The 24314-nt window shown below is 40.6% G+C and overlaps 1 protein-coding gene across 1 annotated transcript in view; it reads left to right on the plus strand.

Annotated features, from left to right (window-relative positions):
• Positions 1–24314, plus strand: part of slc38a11 (solute carrier family 38 member 11) — a 55337-nt gene that overhangs the window by 24748 nt on the left and 6275 nt on the right. The window contains exons 9-10 of the mRNA XM_061971774.1: positions 15911–16072; positions 18809–18921. Coding sequence (XP_061827758.1) covers positions 15911–16072; positions 18809–18921 — 275 coding nt within the window. The remainder of the gene's footprint in view (positions 1–15910; positions 16073–18808; positions 18922–24314) is intronic.

Raw genomic sequence — 24314 nt, forward strand, 5'->3', positions numbered from 1 at the left:
AAACTATCGTTTAAGGTCCCCCTCCTCGAACAATTTTGTACACGGGTAATTGCGCCGTGTATTTCTTGAATCTCCGGCTCTTAGCTTTGTATGGACTCATTGACCGTTTACAAACTGAGTTCAGAGAGGAACTGACGCCGGAAAGACCGCGCCCCACACAGGAAGTGACGCCAGAAAGACCGCGCCACAGCTAGCTTCAATCCAATCCATACTTGCCAACCCTCCCGGATTTTCCGGGAGACTCCCGAAATTCAGCGCCTCTCCCGAAAATCTCCCGGGAAAAAATTTTCTCCCGAAAATCTCCCGAAATTCATGCGGACCTGAAGGCCACGCCCCCTCCAGCTCCATGTGGACCCTCCAGGTCCGTATGGAGCAATGTTGTTGTAATATATTGAGTTGGAGGCAATAACCAGGTGAGGTGATGAAGTACGTCTCTTTACTGTAGACTTCAGAACAGACTCACACACTTGACATCAGGTGCGCAACACCACGTAAATCGTTGGCCAACCAAAAAGTAACCCCAGTACGCTATAGCCAACATTCACCAGGAGATGGCAACAGACAAACATAGATAACTCTAAGACGTTCCTCCCCTTTTAGAAATGTAGAAGATACTTAAAAGAAATAAACAACCCAACCAAAAAATGCAGCAGCTCAATTAAAAAACTGTACTTAAGCCACATTCTTTTTTTTTTTAGTACTGAACTCTTAACCCTCATTTGTAAACAATAACATGCTTATTATACAAACAGTATTTGTACATCTTTAACACAGATTTTTATACTGTCTTCAGAGATTCAGTTTTTTTGGTGGTACTTGAAATCTTTCTGGGTATCTGCGGATCACTGGTGGGGTTTTTGTTGTGGGTGATCTGGGTTCTGATGATGGCAACTCAGCAGCCCTTGAATCTGGTTCAATGATGAGACTAGTTTGTGTCTGCCTCACTGATGGTCCTGATAATGGAACTGAAACAGCACTGTCCAGTTGTACTGATGGCACATTTTCTGCAACTGGTGGAGACTAGATAACTGGCAGTCTCTCCATGTTTTCTCGCCATGGTAACATGTGATCCACATGCACTGTGTGCTGTCTCTGTCCCTCTTGATAGATAGATAGATTGATATATATATATAAGTATTTCTTATATATATATATATATATATATATATATATAAGAAAATACTTGACTTTCAGTGAATTCTAGCTATATATATATATATATATATATATATATATATATATATATGAAATACTTGACTTGGTGAATTCTAGCTGTAAATATACTCCTCCCCTCTTAGCCACGCCCCCAACCATGCCCCTCCACCCCGACCACGCCCACCCCCCCCACCCGAAATCGGAGGTCTCAAGGTTGGCAAGTATGATCCAATCAAATCCAACCCACTTTATTTATATAGCACATTTAAACAACAAAATGTTTCCAAAGTGCTGCACAACAATATTAAAAACAATATTCAAATATTATCCTTAGCTCCACCAATGACTGAATAAAAACAAAAAATAAATACATAAAAAACCAATTTAAAAAACAATATAAAATTAAAGCTGCAAGCAGCGTTGGTCGGGCCCGCGTATTTGGCAGGTGCTAGTCCTAAGTGTCCCAATACTTTTGTCCAGTTTTAGTCCTAAGTGTCCCAATACTTTTGTCAAGTTGTAGTCCTAAGTGTCGCAATACTTTTATCCAGTGTAGGTGTCCCAATACTTTTGTCCAGTTGTATTCCTAAGTGTCCCAATACTTATGTCCAGTTTTCGTCCTAAGTGTTCCAATATGTTTGTCAAGTTTTAGTCCCAAGTGTCCCAATACTTTTGTCAAGTTGTAATCCTAAGTGTCCCAATACTTTTGTTTAGTGTAGGTGTCCCATACTTTTGTCCTGTGGTATTCCTCGGTGTCCCAATACTTTTGTGCAGTGTAAGTGTCCCAATACTTTTGTCCAGTTTTGGTCATAAGTGTCCCAATACTTTTGTCCAGTGGTAGTCATAAGTGTCCCAATACTTTTGTCAAGTTGTAGTCCCAAGTGTCCCAATACTTTTGTCCAGTTTTCGTGCTATGTGTCCCAATACTTTTGTCCAGTGGTAGTCATAAGTGTCCCAATACTTTTGTCTACTTTTAGTCCGAATTGTCCCAATACTTTTGTCTAGTGTACCTACTTTGTCTGCATTGTGTGGGCACGCTGGTGCTGCCTGCTTTTAAGCAGCCATCTTGAAAAAACAGCAGCATCAGCGCAGAGGTTCTTTGAAGGGTCATAAAATCAAAACCGGAGCAGGTATCAAAACTCTTTCGCCAACTTTTAATCAGAAGGGTTCAATCTCTCTCCTGTGTTAGTTTGAAGCCGAAACAACAAACGCGCTCAGAGGAGATATTGTTTGAAGAAAGGTGACCGGTTTTTACAAAAATTTTGTTTTGAAGGGGGAATAGCAAACTTCCTGTTGATTTTTGCTGGGGGTTGTCAATTTATGAAATGTAGGTCTAAATTAGACCTACATAGAGGTTTTTGTTTCATGTCTCTCCGACCTTCCCAGTGGGAGTTACAGGCAGTTTTGTCATTTTTTTCTTCCGAGGAGCAGTTTTTTCTGCGTTTTATTCAAAAATTGCGCGAGAGCGCAATTTTGAGATTTGGGGTTAGGTTTTTTATAAGATTGCAATTTTTGACAGTCCTGATGTGTGCGTTCAGTTTGGTGAGTTTTGAAGCGTGTTAAGGGGGTCAAATTACAGCTCAAAGAGGCAAAAGTTACTGTTTTTAGTACTTTTTTGTCTTGAAGGGGGAATTGCCAACTTCCTGTTGATTTTAGCCCGACAATGTACTATTATGAAATGTAGGTCTAAGTCAGACCTACATAGAGGTTTTTGTTTCATATCTCTCCGACCTTCCTAGTGGGAGTTACAGGCAGTATAGTTTTTTTTTCCTAGGGGGCGCTAGAGCGCAATTTTGAGTTTTGTGGTTCGGTTTTTTTTTTAAAAAGGCCATTTTTGCAGGTCCTGATGTGTGGGTCAAATATGGTGAGTTTTGAAGCATGTTAAGTGGGTCAAATTACAGTTTAATGTGGCGGCAGAAGAATAAAGAATACAGAATAAAACCTTACAAATTCAATAGGTCCTTATGTCCCATTGTATAAGGACTCACTTTGGGAGTCCTTATACAATGGGCCATGCGGGCCCTAATTAAAGCTGCAAGCAGCGATGGACGGGACTGACTTTGAAGGCTCATAAAATCCAAACCGGAGCAGTAATTAAAACTCTTTCATCAACATTTAATCAGAAGGGTTCAATCTCTCCCTTGTGCTAATTTGAAGCCGACACAACAAACGCGCTCAGAGGAGATGATGTTTGAAAAAAGGTGACTGTTTTTACACAACTTTTGTTTTAAATGATAAATGATAAATGGGTTATACTTGTATAGCGCTTTTCTACCTTCAAGGTACTCAAAGCGCTTTGACAGTATTTCCACATTCACCCACTCACACACACATTCACACACTGATGGCGGGAGCTGCCATGCAAGGCCCTTGCTAACCAGCAGCCATCAGGAGCAAGGGGTGAAGTGTCTTGCCCAAGGACACAACGGACGTGACTAGGATGGTAGAAGGTGGGGATTGAACCCCAGTAACCAGCAACCCTCCGATTGCTGGCACGGCCACTCTACCAACTTCACCACGCCGTCCCCAGTTTTGAAGGGGGAATTGCAAACTTCCTGTTGATTTTTGCTGTGGGTTGTCAGTGTATGGGTCTAAGTCTAAATTTGTCTCTACGACATTCCTACTGGGAGTTACAGGCAGTTTTGTCTGTGTTTTCTTCCTAGGGGGCGCTTAAGCGCAATTTTGAGTTTTGGGGTTTGGTTTTTTTGATTAGATTGCAATTTTCGCCAGTCCTGATGTGTGTGTCCAATTTGGTGAGGTTTTGAAGCATGTTAAGGGGGTCAAATTACAGCTCAAAGAGGCGGCGGTATAATAATAAAACACTAGAAATACAATACTGCGTGGGTTCCCTCCGGGTACTCCGGCTTCCTCCCACCTCCAAAGACATGCACCTGGGGATAGGCCCCTCCCACCTCCAAAGACATGCACCTGGGGATAGGTTGATTGGCAACACTAAATGGTCCCTAGTGTGTGAATGTGAGTGTGAATGTTGTCTGTCTATCTGTGTTGGCCCTGCGATGAGGTGGCGACTTGTCCAGGGTGTACCCCACCTTCTGCCCGATTGTAGCTGAGATAGGCTCCAGCGCCCCCCGCGACCCCGAAGGGAATAAGCGGTAGAAAATGGATGGATGGATGGATAGAAATACAATAGGGTCCTTTGTCCCAAAGGGACTCGGTCCCTAATAAATATGATTAAAAACGATTTTAAAGGGTAAAACCAATTAAAACAGTAAATAGAAATCATAATAAAGCGGTTCCGTAACTCGGAGCTAACCACTGGAAATATGAAGGAGAGTCATCCAGACATGCCCGTGTTTCTCCTTCTTCTACATGTACAGACGCTTGTGGAAATCACACATGAATACCTTAAGAGAAAGCCATTGCAGCTATTTGGGATACAACACTTCTTAGACGGCAACAGAACTTTACAATGTCCGGGTCAGCCGTGATTCTACTTACCGAAAAACCTGGTCCATTTGTCCAAGGAGAGACAATGAGAATGCGGGCTACCGTGGATGTGATAAAAAAAGAAAGGTAGTGTGTGCTTTGTATTACTTGGCCGTCGAGGGAAGACTACGGAAAACGGCGAATGCTTCTGGACTGGCACTAAGCCGGATACGTTTATCCAGGGTAAATCCCACCTAACCTTATCTGTGTCCACACACACAACAATGCCACCGTTTTAAAACCACCTCCCACCTTCCCGTCAGCCGCCGCAACACGACCTAGTACGCATGCGCGGAAAATGCAGACGTCATAGTCACCTCCAGTGTTGCTTTGTGTGCAAGTTCTTAAATGTAACTTATCTGAACAATATCCAGTGTTGTGGTATTTCAATGAACTGGAATCCAGTGTGACTATTGTAGTGAATCACACCTGAGACATCATCAATTAATCACATCTTTATTAGACACGTAAACAATGCGATAAAGAACATTAGACAACAATCAATCTAGGGATGTAGATATCTGGTCAGGACACTCCTCACTCTTTTGCCTTCACCTTCATTGTCCATTCCTTTTTGGTGACTTTATACACTCTGGACCTAGACGTTGAGTTTGAGACATACATGGCGGACAATAACTGATACAGTCTGCTTTGCCAGTCCAAAAGCATTCAATGTTTTCCGTAGTCTTCCCTCGACGGCCGGGTAATACAAAGCAGACGCTAACTTTTTTATCACATCCACGGGAGCCCGCATTCTCATTGACTCTCCTTTGACAAATGGACAAAGTTTTTCGGTAAGTAGAATCACGGCTGACCTGGACATTGGAAAGTTCTCTTGCCGTCTGAGAAGTGTTGTATCCCAAATAGCTGCAATGGCTTTCTCTTAAGGTATCCATGTGTGATTTCCACAAGTGTCTGTACATGTAGAAGAAGGAGAAACACGGGCATGTCTGGATGACTCACCTCCATATTTCCAGCGGTTAACTCCGAGTTACGAAACCGCTTTATTATGAAGCTGGCTGTGGCGCGTTCTTTCTGACGTCACTCCCTGTGTGGGGCACGGTCTTTCTGGCGTCACTTCCTCTCCGAACTCAGTTTGTAAACAATCAATGAGTCCATACGAAGCTAAGAGCCTGAGATTCAAGAAATACACGGAGCACTTACCCGTGTAAAAAATTGTCCGAGGAGGGGAACCTTAAACGCTAGTTTAGTGTGGCTGAAACGGGGCTTAGGCTAAATCAGGGGTGCTCATTACGTCGATCGCGATCTACCGGTCGATCTCGGAGGGTGTGTCAGTCGATCACCAGCCAGGCATTAAAAAAATAGTCCTAAAAATGAGCGATCATAAATCTTCACTATGACGTCACTTTCGTCACTTGATTGACATTCACGGCACCCGAGGGTCTTCTGAGATGACGCTGGCTGCTGCCAGCTCATTAAAATTACCAACTGGAAGGCGAGAAACACTTTATTTCAACAGACTCTGGCGCCGTACCCGTCGTCAAAACTCCAAAGACCGACTGCACAGTTGCACAATAAAAGCTCTGCTTCATCCTGCCTGCGCTACCAAAATAAGAGTCTCAGAAAGCTGGCGTGCACAAGCTAGCAAGCTACGGAGTTTGCCGACAATGTATTTCTTGTAAAGTGTATACAAAGGAGTACGGAAGCTGGACAAATAAGATGCCAAAAACCAACCACTTTCATGTGGTATTGGACAGAAAGGAGGACTTTTTTTCCCCTCCATTCGAAAATGCGGACGTTATCAGCACCACTGTCTGATTCCAATCAATGCAAGTCATCACAATCAGGTAATACACCAACTTATATTCTTGTCTTCATGAAAGAAAGGAATCTATATGTGTTAAACATGCTTGTATTATCTTTAACCACCTTTAAGTTGTTAACAATATTAACTATATGTGTTAAACATGCTTGTATTATCTTTAACCACATTTAAATTGTTAACAATATTAACTATATGTGTTAGGGCTGCAGCTAACGATTATTTTTCTATCGATTAATCTATAGATTATTTTTTCGATTAATCGGTTAATCTATAGATTATTTTTTCGATTAATCTATAGATTATTTTTCCTTTTACCGATTATTTTTTTTATTTAAAATGAAGAGGAAAAAATAAATGTAGGCCAGTTTTTTCAAAAGGCATGGCATTTATTTACAAAAAAAAAAAGTATGGCCACTCAGTCAACATTGACAACAACATGACAAAATATTCTGTAACAATGTAAACATTTAAAACTTTTAACATTTAACAAAATTAAAAGTAGCTTATTTTCTTTTTAATGTGCAAATATAAAAGTAAACATCCAGTGCAAATCTTAATATTCTGGAATAGTATAAGCATTTAAAAAGTAAAAGTATTGCTTATTTTGCTTTAAAATGTGCAAAAATAAAGATAAACATCCTATACAAAAAAGTGCAAAACGGAAATATCCTGTAACAAGTGTAAACATTTCAACAAAAGTAAAAGTATTGCTTATTTGCTAAAATGTGCAAAAATAAAGCTAAACATCCAATACAAAAAAGTGTACAGTGTAAACATTTCAACAAAAGTAAAAGTATTGCTTATTTTGCTTAATAACACAACAATGATAGTATGATTAAAGTGAAAGTTAATTGTTGGTTTGTACATAGTATATGTAACTGTTAATGTTGTAAAAGGTATTTGCACAACTAATTAACGTTAGCGTTTGTGACACGTCTTGTGCCGTGGGGTTCTTTCAGGACCGACAGACTGAACGCCAGATGACTTTGCCAGGTTTACAATCTTTTAATTTTACACAAAGTCTTTTCTCTTCCAACTCTTTTCTCTTTCTTTCCTCGCTTTTCAGCTCCTCTTCCTCGCTCGCTCGTCGTCCCCTGTCTCTTGCGGCGTCGCTCCCGGCGCGCCCCGCCTCGCCGCTCGCTCGCCCCCGCCGCCTCTCCACAGCGTTAAAGAGGAGCGCGTCTTTGTAAACACTGAACAGGCACGCCAAACGCGCCTCTCAGAGCAAACGGTGCTTTAGTTTATGAATTTACAACGCAGATACAAATGACACATTCATGTTTTTGTGTAATAATGACAACGTATACGCACGCGGACGAATGACTTGTTGATGGTGATGGCAAGAACGCTGTCGGGGGTTTTCTTTTCAAATGTTCGTTCATAGCCGTTGTGCTGCTATGATAGGCCATTTCCGCTCGACACAATGTGCATACAACAACATTATTAGGCCGTTTGGTGAAATACTCCCACACTTTTGACGACTTTTGGCGTGCTTTTTTCCCCTCGCTCGCATCGTCTGCTTTGCGCTCCGCCATGACAGTAGTGTGACGTAAATATGCGACGCGCCGACGCACAAAAACGGCGTCGACGTATTTACGTAACCGATGACGTCGACCACGTCGACGCGTCGTTTCAGCCTTAATATGTGTTAAACATGCTTGCATTATCTTTAAACACCTTTAACTTGTTAACAATATTAACTATATGTATTAAACATTCTTGTATTATCATTAAACACCTTTAATGTATTAACAATATTAACTATATGTGTTAAACATGCTTGCATTATCTTTAAACACCTTTAACTTGTTAACAATATTAACTATATGTGTTAAACATGCTTGCATTATCATTAAACACCTTTAACTTGTTAACAAAAACATATATTTCATAAATAAGTAAATATAAATGATATATATGAATGAGGTAGATCCCCACGACTTGATCAATTGAAAAGTAGCTCGCCTGCAGAAAAAGTGTGAGCACCCCTGGGCTAAATAGTTATTCCTTTAAGGCAGGGGTCTCAAACTCAATTGACCTGGGGGCCACTGGATGCAGAAACTGGGTGAGGCTGGGCCGGAAAGAAAAAATTTCCTTAAAAAATCTAACATGCACTTTTTAATGATTTCACCTTCTTTGAATGGCTTTCCCGCCCTAGCAACTTACTTGCCAACCCTCCCGATTTTTCCCGAATTTCAGTGCCCCTCCCGACAATCTCCCGGAGCAACCATTCTCCCGAATTTGTCCCGATTTTCACCCGGACAACAATATTAAGGGCGTGCCGTGATAGCACTGCCTTTAACGTCCTCTACAACCTGTCGTCGCGTCCGCTTTTTCACCATACAACCAGCGTGCCGGCCCAGTCACATGTTGTATGAGGCTTCTGTGACTCCAAGACATACTTGATCAACGGCCATACAGGTCACACTGAGGGTGGCCGTATAAACAACTTTAAAACTGTTACAAATATGCGCCACACTGTGAAGCCACGCCAAACAAGAATGACAATCACATTTCGGGAGAACATCCGCACCGTAACACAACATAAACACAACAGAACAAATACCCAGAACCCCTTGCAGCACTAACTCTTCCGGGACGCTACAATATACACCCCCGCTACCACCAAACCCCGAGAATGATTAAAGAGTACACAAGCCCTTAAATTGATATCTTAGTTAAAAACATTTAAAGTGATTTAGGTAGCCCTTTTTGTCTTTTTAAATATATTTTTATTATTGTAACCTATTTGTATGGGCTTGCCTCTTTGTGATGTTAAGTTCCTGTTATAAGCTGTTACACAGTATATGCATTGAGCTCTTATTTTGAAGGCGCCAAGAGCGGAAGTGGTGACACAGGGTAATGTAACCGAGGGTTTATACATGTCGCCTGAACTGTATAAAACTACAAAATAACAAACACGGAGGCTGCAGTTTTACACCACTTTATTTCCTTTCTTTCAAAAAGCTCCACTCCACTACAACGTGTCACCACTTCCGCTCTTTGCGCCTTCAAAATAAGAGCTGTATAACAGCTTATAACAGGAATTTAACATCACAAATAGGCAAGCCCATAAAAATAGGTTACATTATTATTATTTAATAGTCTATCTGTATTTGCTTTCGTTTTATTTCCTTGTTGTTGAAAGTGCCTTGACTGTTGTGTGAATTATAAATGTATGTTTGTTGTTCAATTAAAAAAAAAAAAAAAAAAAAAATACAACATTTCGCACGACACCGGCAACTAACCTTCCTTTGTCGTCTCCTCGGCAGGGCATAACGTTTTCTTTTGATCAGCTGTTCCTGCGTCCCATCATAACAATATGCTGACGCCAATCCAAAGTATATAAAACAAAAATGACAGGGTTTATTTTCACTTTTCTTCCTGACAAACAAGAATAGCAAAAACAAATAATACCGATTACGTAAGCACATACACGTCACTGAGGCGCTAGGACGTCTTAGTCCTTGGACAGGAAGGGAAGAATACTATTTTAAACTATATACCAATAATTAATTAATAATTAATAATTAATAATTAATAATTAATAATTAATTAACACGGTCAAAAAAAGCTGACCTTCCAAAACAAAAGATCGTCGCATTTACGGCAGTTGCTGACAATTTACGACAGTTGCTGGCACTTTACGACACCCAGTCTAAACAGAGCAAACTATGGAGAGCAACAGGAAGCGAAAGGTAATATTTTAAACTATACGCCAATAGGATACGTACGTTTAACACGGTCAAAAAAGCTGCGGTTCATTACAAAACATCGTCACATTTTTTTTTTTTCATTTTTATTTATTTATCTCCTTCATTGATTTGCATTTTTGATCAATTTCCGACAGTTACCGGCAATTTACGACACCCAGTCTAAACAGCGCAAACTAATAGAGCACAACTGCATGGCTAGGAAGTGAAAGGTAATATTTTAAAGTACATACCAATAATATACATACATTCATTTGCATATAAATTGACATACGTTTAACACGGTCAACTGACCTTCCAAAACAAAACATCGTCGCATTTACGGCAATTACTGGCACTTTACGACACCCAGTCTAAACAGAGCAAACTAATAAAGCACAGCGACATGGATAAAGAGTGAGATATAATATTTTAAACTACATACCAATAATATAAATACATTTATTTACATACAACCGTTTAACACGGTCAAAAAAGCTGTTGCTCCATGCCCTATTAGATCTTCCAAAAAAACGTCACATCCACGGCAGTTACTGACACTTTACGACAGTTAATGACACTTTACGACACCCAGTCTAAACAGAGCAAACTTTTATTTTTTTTATTTTTTTTATTTTATAAACCTTTTTTTATAAGTTGCAACATTTACAAACAATTGAGAAATAATAATCAAAATAAGTACAAAAGCAGTACAAAACAGCGCCAGGGGGTTGTAAACTCAATAAAGTAACTAAAATAGAATGCAAAAAAAATAAAATAAAATATATATATATATATATATATATATATATATATATATATATATGTCTTAATAAGGTTATCCAAAAAATAGTGCTCGATACCGTAGTAGAGCGCAATATATGTATGTGTGGGAAAAAAAATCACAAGACTATTTCATCTCTACAGGCCTGTTTCATGAGGGGGGGTACCCTCAATCATCAGGAGGTTTTAATGGGAGCATTCGCATACCATGGTTTATATAGGGCACAGAGTGGGTGGGTACAGGCTGGCGTAGGGGCGTGGTGATTGGCTCATGTGTTACCTAGGAGGTGTTTCCGTCTATGGCGGCATGCTGTCACAATTTCGCTGCGCTTGTTGAGGGATGACAGGTCTGGACGGTAAATAATAAACAGTTTCTCTTTCAAGCATAGGTTGCATCTTTTATTACCACTATTGTAAGGTGTGCTGGATGCAAGAATTTGCCATGTTATTGAATATTCAACATTATTGTCTTTGAGGTCCCAAATGTGTTTGCTGAGTTCTGTGGTATTTCGCAGGTTTTTGTTCCTGAAAGAAGCCTTGTGATTGTTCCATCTGGTTTTGAATTCTCCCTCGGTTAATCCTACATATGTGTCGGATGTGTTAATGTCCTTGCGTATTACCTTAGATTGGTAGACAACTGATGGTTGTAAGCACCCCCCGTTGAGAGGGCAATCAGGTTTCTTTCGGCAGTTACAGTCTTTGTTGGTTTTGGAGTCGCTCTGTCTGGGGGCCGACGGCTCATTTGCAATTGTTTTGTTGTGGTTTGAGATGATTTGTCGTATATTGTTCATGCAGCTGTAGCTCAATTTAATGTTGTTCTTGTTGAATACTTTTCTTAGAGTGTTGTCTTTGGGAAAGTGTTTGTCAATCAGATTGAGGAATTTGTGTCCAATGTTAGTTGAGACGTTTTTGCTGTATGGGGGGTTGTACCAGATGATGTCGTTTCGTTTTCTGTTCTTTTTTGGCTGGTTTCCTGGCGTGGGTTCATAGGTGAGGGTGAAATTGTATCCGCTTTCATCAAGGGCTTTTTGGTACGGGGGGGTTGCTTGGTCAAATTCAGCTTTGCTAGATGACAGCATCGATAGCCTTTTATTGATTCCGGTAGGTATTCTTTTCGTGGTGGTGGGTGGGTGGTTGCTGTCATGGTGCACGTATTGGAGTGTTGTGTTGGGTTTCGTGAATGGTTGGTAGCTGTTATTTCTCAGGTTGAAAGTGACGTCAAGGAAGTTGACGGTTTGCTTGTTGGCTTCAATCGTGATCCGTAGGCCGTTCTCTTTGAAAATTTGGCATATGCGCTTCTTGGTATTCTCGCTGCTCCTTGGCGAGGCGCGACACACTGCCAGTCCGTCATCACGGTAAATACCAAGGTTCAGATTGAGGCTAGCGAGCTGGGAGAGGAGGAAACTCCCAACGAGTTCACACGTTTCTGCTCCGTCAAAACTTCCCATAGTGACGTCAAATGTTGTTTTATATATATATATATATATATATATATATATATATATATATATATATATATATATATAACAAGGTGCAAAGCCATAGGCTCACACAAGTTCAGTAAATAATTTACATTTGGAACACAGCATCATCGTTTTCACAGCTTTTTGGTTGTTAGAGGTACAGTTGTAATTATTATTTTTTAAACAGAGCAAACTAATATAGCGCAGCTACATGGATAGGAAGTGAAATATAATATTTTAAACTACATACCAATAATGTAGAAAAATGCCAAATATACAGTCATGTAAGTTATTGATGTACAAACCCCGTTTCCATATGAGTTGGGAAATTGTGTTAGATGTAAATATAAACGGAATACAATGATTTGCAAATCCTTTTCAAGCCATATTCAGTTGAATATGCTACAAAGACAACATATTTGATGTTCAAACTGATAAACTTTTTTTTTTTTGCAAATGATCATTAACTTTAGAATTTGATGCCAGCAACACGTGACAAAGAAGTTGGGAAAGGTGGCAATAAATACTGATAAAGTTGAGGAATGCTCATCAAACACTTATTTGGAACATCCCACAGGTGAACAGGCTAATTGGGAACAGGTGGGTGCCATGATTGGGTATAAAAGTAGATTCCATGAAATGCTCAGTCATTCACAAACAAGGACGGGGCGAGGGTCACCACTTTGTCAACAAATGCGTGAGCAAATTGTTGAACAGTTTAAGAAAAACCTTTCCCAACCAGCTATTGCAAGGAATTTAGGGATTTCACCATCTACGCTCCGTAATATCATCAAAGGGTTCAGAGAATCTGGAGAAATCACAGCACGTAAGCAGCTAAGCCCGTGACCTTCCATCCCTCAGGCTGTACGGCATCAACAAGCGACATCAGTGTGTAAAGGATATCACCACATGGGCTCAGGAACACTTCAGAAACCCACTGTCAGTAACCACAGTTGGTTGCTACATCTGTAAGTGCAAGTTAAAACTCTCCTATGCAAGGCGAACACCGTTTATCAACAACACCCAGAAACAAAATCTGCTTCGCTGGGCCTGAGCTCATCTAAGATGGACTGATACAAAGTGGAAAAGTGTTTTGTGGTCTGACGAGTCCACATTTCAAATTGTTTTTGGAAACGGTGGACGTCGTGTCCTCCGGACCAAAGAGGAAAAGAATCATCTGGATTGTTCTAGGGTGAAAGTGTAAAAGGCAGCATGTGTGATGGTATGGGGGTGTATTAGTGCCCAAGACATGGGTAACTTACACATCTGTGAAGGCACCATTAATGCTGAAAGGTACATACAGCTTTTGGAGCAACATAGGTTTCCATCTAAGCAACGTTACCATGGGCGCCCCTGCTTATTTCAGCAAGACAATGCCAAGCCACGTGTTACATCAACGTGGCTTCATAGTAAAAGAGTGCGGGTACTAGACTGGCCTGCCTGTAGTCCAGACCTGTCTCCCATTGAAAATGTGTGGCGCATTATGAAGCCTAAAATAGCACAACGGAGACCCCCGGACTGTTGAACAACTTAAGCTGTACGTCAAGCAAGAATGGGAAAGAATTCCACCTGAGAAGCTTCAAAAATGTGTCTCCTCAGTTCCCAAACCTTTACTGAGTGTTGTTAAAAGGAAAGGCCATGTAACACAGTGGTGAACATGCCCTTTCCCAACTACTTTGTCCGGCTTCCTCCCACCTCCAAAGACATGCACCTGGGGATAGGTTGATTGACAACACTAAATGGTCCCTAGTGTGTGAATGTGAGTGTGAATGTTGTCTGTCTATCTGTGTTGGCCCTGCGATGAGGTGGCGACTTGTCCAGGGTGTACACCGCCTTCCACCCGATTGTAGCTGAGATAGGCTCCAGCGCCCCCCGCGACCCCAAAGGGAATAAGTAGTAGAAAATGGATGGATGTCTGAAATGGCTCTAACAATAAGATGGCCTGAATCAAATACAACATCATCCTCCCGCAATATACGATCTTTGGTCATGGACAACTCCAACAACATAACATAGAATAATTCATGCTCACAGTTTTGCTCATATGCTTTTAAAAACAGTTGCAATCATCAATCAATCATCAATCAATCAATGTTTACTTATATAGCCCCAAATCACGAGTGTCTCAAAGGGCTGCACAAACCACAACCACATCCTCGGCTCAGATCCCACATCAGGGCAAGGAAAAACTCAACCCCCCCACCCCCCTGTGCGACCAGTGCAATGGACGTCGAGTGGATCTAACATATTAGTGTGAGAGTCCAGTCCATAGTGGATCTAACATAATAGTGTGAGTCCAGTCCATAGTGGATCTAACATAATAGTGTGAGTCCAGTCCATAGTGGATCTAACATAATAGTGTGAGAGTCCAGTCCATAGTGGATCTAACATAATAGTGTGAGTCCAGTCCATAGTGGATCTAACATAATAGTGTGAGTCCAGTCCATAGTGGATCTAACATAATAGTGTGAGAGTCCAGTCCATAGTGGATCTAACATAATAGTGAGAGTCCAGTCCATAGTGGATCTAACATAATAGTGAGAGTCCAGTCCATAGTGGATCTAACATAATAGTGTGAGAGTCCAGTCCATAGTGGATCTAACATAATAGTGTGAGTCCAGTCCATAGTGGATCCAACATAATAGTGTGAGTCCAGTCCATAGTGGATCTAACATAATAGTGTGAGAGTCTAGTCCATAGTGGATCTAACATAATAGTGAGAGTCCAGTCCATAGTGGATCTAACATAATAGTGTGAGAGTCCAGTCCATAGTGGATCTAACATAATAGTGAGAGAGTCCAGTCCATAGTGGATCTAACATAATAGTGTGAGAGTCCAGTCCATAGTGGATCTAACATAATAGTGTGAGAGTCCAGTCCATAGTGGATCTAACATAATAGTGAGAGTCCAGTCCATAGTGGATCTAACATAATAGTGAGAGTTCAGTCCATAGTGGATCTAACATAATAGTAAGAGTCCAGTCCATAGTGGATCTAACATAATAGTGAGAGTTCAGTCCATAGTGGATCTAACATAATAGTGTGAGAGTCCAGTCCATAGTGGATCTAACATAATAGTGAGAGTCCAGTCTATAGTGGATCTAACATAATAGTGTGAGGGTCCAGTCCATAGTTGATTTAACATAATAGTGAGAGTCCAGTCCATAGTGGATCTAACATAATATTGTGAGAGTCCAGTCCGTAGTGGATCTAACATAATAGTGAGAGTCCAGTCCATAGTGGATCCAACATAATAGTGAGAGTCCAGTCCATAGTGGATCTAACATAATATTCTAGAGTCTGTCATGCTTGTTATCCTCACATGACCATTGATGTCAGTTGACTTGCTGGAAGGTTCAATTCATGAGAATATTTGCAGAAAGAACCATTTTTTGTGTTTTTTCCGGCTTCGTTGGTGCAGATTGCCCTGAAGAAAGACACACACTTACGAGAGAGACAGAAACCCAGCAGCGTGACCTCGGTTAAGGACAACACATTTTCGGGCCTCAAAACTGGAGTGGGAATGCTTCTTTCAGGACACTTTCAAAGTAAAAGCATGTGGGCCTTTTTTTTTTTGTTTCTCCACAGCGTTCATATGTCACCACAACAGCTTTCTCATCTACGGTTCCCTGGCAGAGCCCACGCTGACCCACTGGACTCAGGTCACGCACATCTCGGTGGGGACGTCGCTCGCCATCAGCGCCGTGTTCGCACTGGGAGGCTACGTCACCTTCACGGGATACACGCAAGGTAGGAACACACACACACACACACACACCTTGAGTGTGTCACTTGACAGCACACACACACACACACACTGACCAGAGTGTGTGTGTGTGTGTGCATGTGTGTGTTCTTGTATTGCTCCCCAAGGAAAAGTATCTTCCATATGAGGAGGTGTGAACAAGTGATGACATAAATCAATAACATTGCATCTAAAAGACAATGTCTCATTAGCACCCCTGCTGGTCAAAATGAGGGATTTTTCTAATTGACTGTGTGTCGCTTTTAAAAGTCATCCCCCTCTGGTCAACATATGAAATAACAAGTGTGTGTAAGAAATTAAGATGCGCCCCCTCCGGCCAAAATTAATTAAAAAAATAAAATGCATATGTACATAGAGACATCCTGTAATAACGAAGTAAATAATGAAGATTAATAACAATTACAAACAAAAAATTCCCCCCAAAATAAATGAACTAAAGGCAGTCTTTTTCTCACAATGTGTTGACTTTTTTCTTATAAAATTGGGAAAAATGTCTCATATTCTTTCTGTTTCTGTAATATTGCAATTCTCGTAAAATTATTACTTTTTAATGTAAAATTATTACTATTTAATGCAAAATGGATATAAAATTATTTTTATCTTTTATCCGAATATTGCCTTTTTTTTTGGTCCTTGTAATATATTGCTTTTTTTTTAAGTAACATTATGACTTTTGTCATAATTTTGCCAAGAATTCCGCTTACTATTATAAGATTGCCAACATTCTTAAGTTGTCTTATAAAATTGTGGCTTTTGTCGAGTAAAATGACGACTCTTTTCATAAAATTGTCAAAAATGTTGAGCTTTTCTTGTAAAATTGCGACTGTCATTGAGTAAAATTTCAACTTTTATCATAATATTGCACAAATGTTCAGTTTTTCTTGTAAATTTTGATTGTGTTGAGTAAAATGACGACTTTTATTATAATACTGCCAAAATTCAAAATGTTCCATGTGAAATAGCGACCTTTTTCTTGTGAAATTGTGACCTTTTTCTTGTGAAATTCCAACTCTTTTTTCACAAGAAGCTTTTTTATATTTGCATAGTATGTACAGGTAAAAGCCAGTAAATGAGAATATTTTGAAAAACTTGGTTTATTTCAGTAATTGCATTCAAAAGGTGTAACTTGTACATTATATTTATTCATTGCACACAGACTGATGCATTCAAATGTTTATTTCATTTAATTTTGATGATTTGAAGTGGCAACAAATGAAAATCCAAAATTCCGTGTGTCACAAAATTAGAATATTACTTAAGGCTAATACAAAAAAGGGATTTTTAGAAATGTTGGCCAACTGAAAAGTATGAAAATGAAAAATATGAGCATGTACAATACTCAATACTTGGTTGGAGCTCCTTTTGCCTCAATTACTGCGTTAATGCGGCGTGGCATGGAGTCGATGAGTTTCTGGCACTGCTCAGGTGTTATGAGAGCCCAGGTTGCTCTGATAGTGGCCTTCAACTCTTCTGCGTTTTTGGGTCTGGCATTCTGCATCTTCCTTTTCACAATACCCCACAGATTTTCTATGGGGCTAAGGTCAGGGGAGTTGGCGGGCCAATTTAGAACAGAAATACCATAGTCCGTAAACCAGGCACGGGTAGATTTTGCGCTGTGTGCAGGCGCCAAGTTGACCCTGGATCTCAGGAAACAGAGTGGACCGACACCAGCAGATGACATGGCACCCCAAACCATCACCCAACCATGCAAATTTTGCATTTCCTTTGGAAATCGAGGTCCCAGAGTCTGGAGGAAGACAGGAGAGGCACAGGATCCACGTTGCCTGAAGTCTAGTGTAAAGTTTCCACCATCAGTGATGGTTTGGGGTGCCATGTCATCTGCTGGTGTCGGTCCACTCTGTTTCCTGAGATCCAGGGTCAACGCAGCCGTCTACCAGCAAGTTTTAGAGCACTTCATGCTTCCTGCTGCTGACCTGCTCTATGGAGATGGAGATTTCAAGTTCCAACAGGACTTGGCGCCTGCACACAGCGCAAAATCTACCCGTGCCTGGTTTACGGACCATGGTATTTCTGTTCTAAATTGGCCCGCCAACTCCCCTGACCTTAGCCCCATAGAAAATCTGTGGGGTATTGTGAAAAGGAAGATGCAGAATGCCAGACCCAAAAACGCAGAAGAGTTGAAGGCCACTATCAGAGCAACCTGGGCTCTCATAACACCTGAGCAGTGCCAGAAACTCATCGACTCCATGCCACGCCGCATTAACGCAGTAATTGAGGCAAAAGGAGCTCCAACCAAGTATTGAGTATTGTACATGCTCATATTTTTCATTTTCATACTTTTCAGTTGGCCAACATTTCTAAAAATCCCTTTTTTGTATTAGCCTTAAGTAATATTCTAATTTTGTGACACACGGAATTTTGGATTTTCATTTGTTGCCACTTCAAATCATCAAAATTAAATGAAATAAACATTTGAATGCATCAGTCTGTGTGCAATGAATAAATATAATGTACAAGTTACACCTTTTGAATGCAATTACTGAAATAAATCAAGTTTTTCAAAATATTCTAATTTACTGGCTTTTACCTGTATATATTATCAATGTTGTAAATACACTACTTTATATATCTAGAAAGGCTGGTCCTAAAGAGGGAGGCATTTTTCTCAGGTCTCAAGAAAGTAACAAATACAATATTGTGTGTGTGTGTGTGCGTGTGTGTGTGTGTGTGTGTGTGTGTGTGCGTGTGTTTGCTAAAAGGAGACATATTTGAGAACTTCTGCAGAGATGACAACCTGGCAGCGGCTGGGCGCTTCTGCTTTGGCGTCAGCATCATCACAACGTTTCCACTGGAGTGTTTTGTTACTCGAGAGGTATGTCCTTTTTTTTTTGTAGATATACACTATATTGCCAAAAGTATTTATCCACCCATCCAAATGATGAGAATCAGGTGTCCTAATCACTTGGCCCGGTGTATCAAATCAAGCACTTAGGCATGGAGACTGTTTCTACAAACATTTGTGAAAGAATGGGCCGCTTTCAGTGATTTCCAGCGTGGAACTGTCACAGGATTCCGCCTGTGCAACAAATCCAGTCGTGAAATTTCCTCGCTCCTAAATATTCCAAAGTCAATTTTATTATGAAAAAATTGAAAAATTTGGGAACAACAGCAACTCAGCCACCAAGTGGTAGGCCACGTAAACTGACAGAGAGGTCAGCATAGTGCAAAGACTTTCTGCACAGTCACTTGCTACACAGCTCCAAACTTCATGTGGCTTTCAAATTAGCCCACGTACAGTACGCAGAGAGCTTCATGGAATGGGTTTCCATGGCCGAGCGGCTGCATCTAAGCCATACATCACCAAGTCCAATGCAAAGCGTGGGATGCAGTGGTGTAAAGGACATCACCACTGGACTCTAGAGCAGTGGAGACGCCTTCTCTGGACTGATGAATCACACTTTTCCATCTGGCAATCTGATGGACCAGTCTGGGTTTGGAGGTTGCCACGAGAACGCTACATTTCGGACTGCATTGTGCCGAGTGAGAAATTTGGTGGAGGAGGAATTATGGTGTGGGGTTGTTGTTCGGGAGTTGGGCTTGGGCCCTTAGTTCCAGTGAAAGGAACTTTGAATGCTCCAGGATAGCAAAGCATTTTGGACAATTCCATGCTCCCAACCTTGTGGGAACAGTTTGGAGCAGGCCCTTTCCTCTTCTAAGACATGGATGACAAGAGTCTGGTGTGGATGAACTTGACTGGCCTGCACAGAGTCCTGACCTGAACTCCGATAGAACACATTTGGGATGAATTAGAAGGGAGACTGAGAGCCAGACCTTCTCCACCAACATAAGTGTGTGACCTCACCAATGCACTTCTGGAAGAATGGTGAAAAATTCCCTATAAACACACTCGGCAACCTTGTGGACAGCCTTCCCAGAAGAGTTGAAGCTGTAATAGCTGCAAAAGGTCATATTGAAGCCTATGGGTTAGGAATGGGATGGCACTTCGACTTCATATGTGAGTCAAGGCAGGTGGCCCAATACTTTTGGCAATATAGTGTATTTCCAGCACATTCTACAAGACAAAAAGTCAGCATGAGCTATTTGAGACAAGAACCACTACGGTTTCAATCATAACCAAGATGAAAATATTTAGAGTACGCAGTCCGTCCCTCCTCACATTGCACTTCAAACCACATCCAATTTATTTCTTCAAAGTAGTGTTGTCTCCATACCAATATTTTAGTACCGGTACCAAAATGTACAAACCCCGTTTCCATATGAGTTGGGAAATTGTGTTAGATGTAAATATAAACGGAATACAATGATTTGCAAATCCTTTTCAAGCCATATTCAGTTGAATATGCTACAAAGACAACATATTTGATGTTCAAACTCATAAACATTTTTTTTTGTGCAAATAATCATTAACTTTAGAATTTGATGCCAACAACACGTGACAAAGAAGTTGGGAAAGGTGGCAATAAATACTGATAAAGTTGAGGAATGCTCATCAAACACTTATTTGGAACATCCCACAGGTGAACAGTCAAATTGGGAACAGGTGGGTGCCATGATTGGGTATAAAAGTAGATTCCATGAAATGCTCAGTCATTCACAAACAAGGATGGGGCGAGGGTCACCACTTTGTCAACAAATGCCTGAGCAAATTGTTGAACAGTTTAAGAAAAACCTTTCTCAAGCAGCTATTGCAAGGAATTGAGGGATTTCACCATCTACGCTCCGTAATATCATCAAAGGGTTCAGAGAATCTGGAGAAATCACTGCACGTAAGCAGCTAAGCCCGTGACCTTCCATCCCTCAGGCTGTACTGCATCAACAAGCGACATCGGTGTGTAAAGGATATCACCACATGGGCTCAGGAACACTTCAGAAACCCACTGTCAGTAACTACAGTTGGTCGCTACATCTGTTAGTGCAATTTAAAACTCTCCTATGCAAGGCAAAAACCGTTTATCAACAACACCCAGAAATGCCGTCGGCTTCGCTGGGCCTGAGCTCATCTAAGATGGACTGATACAAAGTGGAAAAGTGTTCTGTGGTCTGACGAGTCCACATTTCAAATTGTTTTTGGAAACTGGGGACGTCGTGTCCTCCGGACCAAAAAGGAAAAGAACCATCCGGATTGTTATAGGCGCAAAGTGTAAAAGGCAGCATGTGTGATGGTATGGGGGTGTATTAGTGCCCAAGACATGGGTAACTTACACATCTGTGAAGGCGCCATTAATGCTGAAAGGTACATACAGCTTTTGGAGCAACATATGTTGCCATCCAAGCAACGTTACTATGGACGCCCCTGCTTATTTCAGCAAGACAATGCCAAGCCAAATGTGGCTTCATAGTAAAAGAGTGCGGGTACTAGACTGGCCTGCCTGTAGTCCAGACCTGTCTCCCATTGAAAATGTGTGAAGCCTAAAATAGCACAATGGAGACCCCCGGACTGTTGAACAACTTAAGCTGTACATCAAGCAAGAATGGGAAAGAATTCCACCTGAGAAGCTTCAAAAATGTGTCTCCTCAGTTCCCAAACCTTTACTGAGTGTTGTTAAAAGGAAAGGCCATGTAACACAGTGGTGAACATGCCCTTTCCCAACTACTTTGGCACGTGTTGCAGCCATGAAATTCTAAGTTAATTATTATTTGCAAAAAAAAAAAAATAAAGTTTATGAGATTGAACATCAAATATGTTGTCTTTGTAGCATATTCAACTGAATATGGCTTGAAAAGGATTTGCAAATCATTGTATTCCGTTTATATTTACATCTAACACAATTTCCCAACTCATATGGAAACGGGGTTTGTATTTCAATACTTTTCTAAATAAAGGGGACCACAACAAAATGTAATTATTGTCTTCATTGTAACAACAAATCTAGACAACTTGTCTTTTAGTAGTAAGTAAACAAACAAAGACTCCTAATTAGTCTATGCAGTAACATATTGTGTCATTTATACACCTATTATTTTGTACACATTATAAAGGACAAGCTGTAAAAAATGGATTATTAATCCACTTGTTCATTTACTGTTAATATCTGCTTATTTTCTCTTTTAACATGTTCTATCTACACTTCTGTTCAAATGTAATAATCACTTATTCTTCTTTTCTTTGATACTTGACATTAGTTTTGGATGATACCACACATTTAGGTATGGATGCGATACCAAGTAGTTACAGGATCATACATTGGTCATATTCAAAGTCCTCATGTGTCCAGGGACGTATTTCATGACTTTATAAACATCATATGAATGAAAAAAAAATTAAAAAATATCGATGTAATCATAGGAGTATCGACTAGATACACTCTTGTACTTGGTATCATTACAGTGGATGTCAGGTGTAGATCCACCCATGGCGTTTGTTTACATTGTGACGGTGGTGAGCTATTGTATCCTCCTACGGTGTGTAGTGAAGCATGTTTAGCTATTCCTCCATACTTTATTTGTCGCCATTGAGGCCAGGATTAGTGATTTAGAAGTAGCTAAAACACTGTGGATGGACGTTAGCCGCTAGCTATCTAGCCATGTCTTAAAGCATCTCTTCCTGAGGGTGTTTCAGTGTTATAACTTCACCTTTATCTTGACTTTTTACACCAAAATGCGTCCATTCTCCCTTTTCTGTCTACACACTGTGTCTGCTTGTAAGTACTCTGTGTGTGTGCGCTGCCCAACATGCTCCTCTGCTCCGAAAACCAGCAATGTCACCACGTGGCCACGCGCCGTCACGCCCGGGAACCGGTCTTTTTCAAAGAGAGTATAGTACCGTTTTTGATTCATGAGTACCGCGATGCTATACTAGTAGCGGTACAACCCTTGTACAAACCAATAAATACAATACAACAATAACAGATTAGCTATTAAAACAGACTAAAACACTTCAGTGAAGCATAACAAACGCGAGAAATGCAAAATAGTGTTTTTTTCCTAACATTGTGTCTATTTATTTTAGTTATGTTTAAAAACCTTTTTGAGCACATTTTTTGAAACATGTTGCAGGCATCAAATCCCCAAATGAGCTAATAATTGAAAAAAACTGTCATGTTTGTGTGATCATGTTTTGTTTTTGTCATGTTCGGTTTTGTTTTTGGACTTTTTGTGCACTTTTGTTTGTTTTGTCACCATAGCAACCATTAGTTTTCACCTGTCACGTCACGCACCTGTTTCACGTTTTGAGTCACGCACCTGTTTTCACTAATCATGTCTGTAGTATTTAAGTTCATTGTTTTCAGTTTGTCTTGCTGGCGACATCCGCATTCATACCCCTTTCACACTCTGTCTACCTCTGCGCACTTCATAGTCCATGCCAAGTAAGTTTTTGTTCATTAATGCCACAGTTAGTGTTTTTGTTTCATTGTTCACAGTTTCTGCCTATGTGCAAGTTTTGTTTTCAATAGCCTAGTTTTGTACTGCCGCCATTGTGCGCGCTTTTCGTTTGTTCTTTTTTGATATATTAAATAACATATGTACTCACATTCCCGTCTCGCCCGAGCCAACTTTCCGTTGCCTTCCGGAAAAGCAAACACCCGGGACCAAGTCGTGACAAAAATAACACATTTTACCAGTTCAAACGTTAAATATATTGTCTTTGCAGTCTATTCAGTTGAAAAGTGAACTCGTCAGACCACAGAACACTTTTCCACTTTGCATCAGTCCATCTTAGATGAGCTCGGGCCCAGCGAAGCGTTTCTGGGTGTTGTTGATAAATGGCTGTGGCTTTGCATAGTAGAGTTTTAACTTGCACTTACAGATGTAGCGACCGACTGTAGTTACTCACAGTGGTTTTCTGAAGTACCCATGTGGTGATATCCTTTACACACTGATGTCGCTTTTTTAATGCAGTACCACCTGAGGGATCCAAGGTGTGTAATATCGTGGCTTACGTGCAGTGATTTCTCCAGATTCTCTGATCCTTTTGATGATATTACGGAGCGTAGATGGTGAAATCCCTAAATTCCTTGCAATAGCTGCTTGAGAAATGTTGTTCTTAAACAATTTGCTCAGGCATTTGTTGACAAAGTGGTGACCCTCGCCCCGTCCTTGTTTGTGAACGACTGAACATTTCATGGAAGCTGCTTTTATACCCAATCATGGCACCCACCTGTTCCCAATTAGCCTGCTCACCTGTGGGATGTTCCAAATAAGTCTTTGATGAGCATTCCTCAACTTTCTCACTCTTTTTTGCCACTTGTGCCAGCTTTTTTTGAAACATGTTGCAGGCATCAAATTCCAAATGTCTGTGTAATC

This window comes from Nerophis lumbriciformis, linkage group LG13, assembly GCF_033978685.3.
Source record: "Nerophis lumbriciformis linkage group LG13, RoL_Nlum_v2.1, whole genome shotgun sequence".
Lineage (NCBI taxonomy): Eukaryota > Metazoa > Chordata > Actinopteri > Syngnathiformes > Syngnathidae > Nerophis > Nerophis lumbriciformis.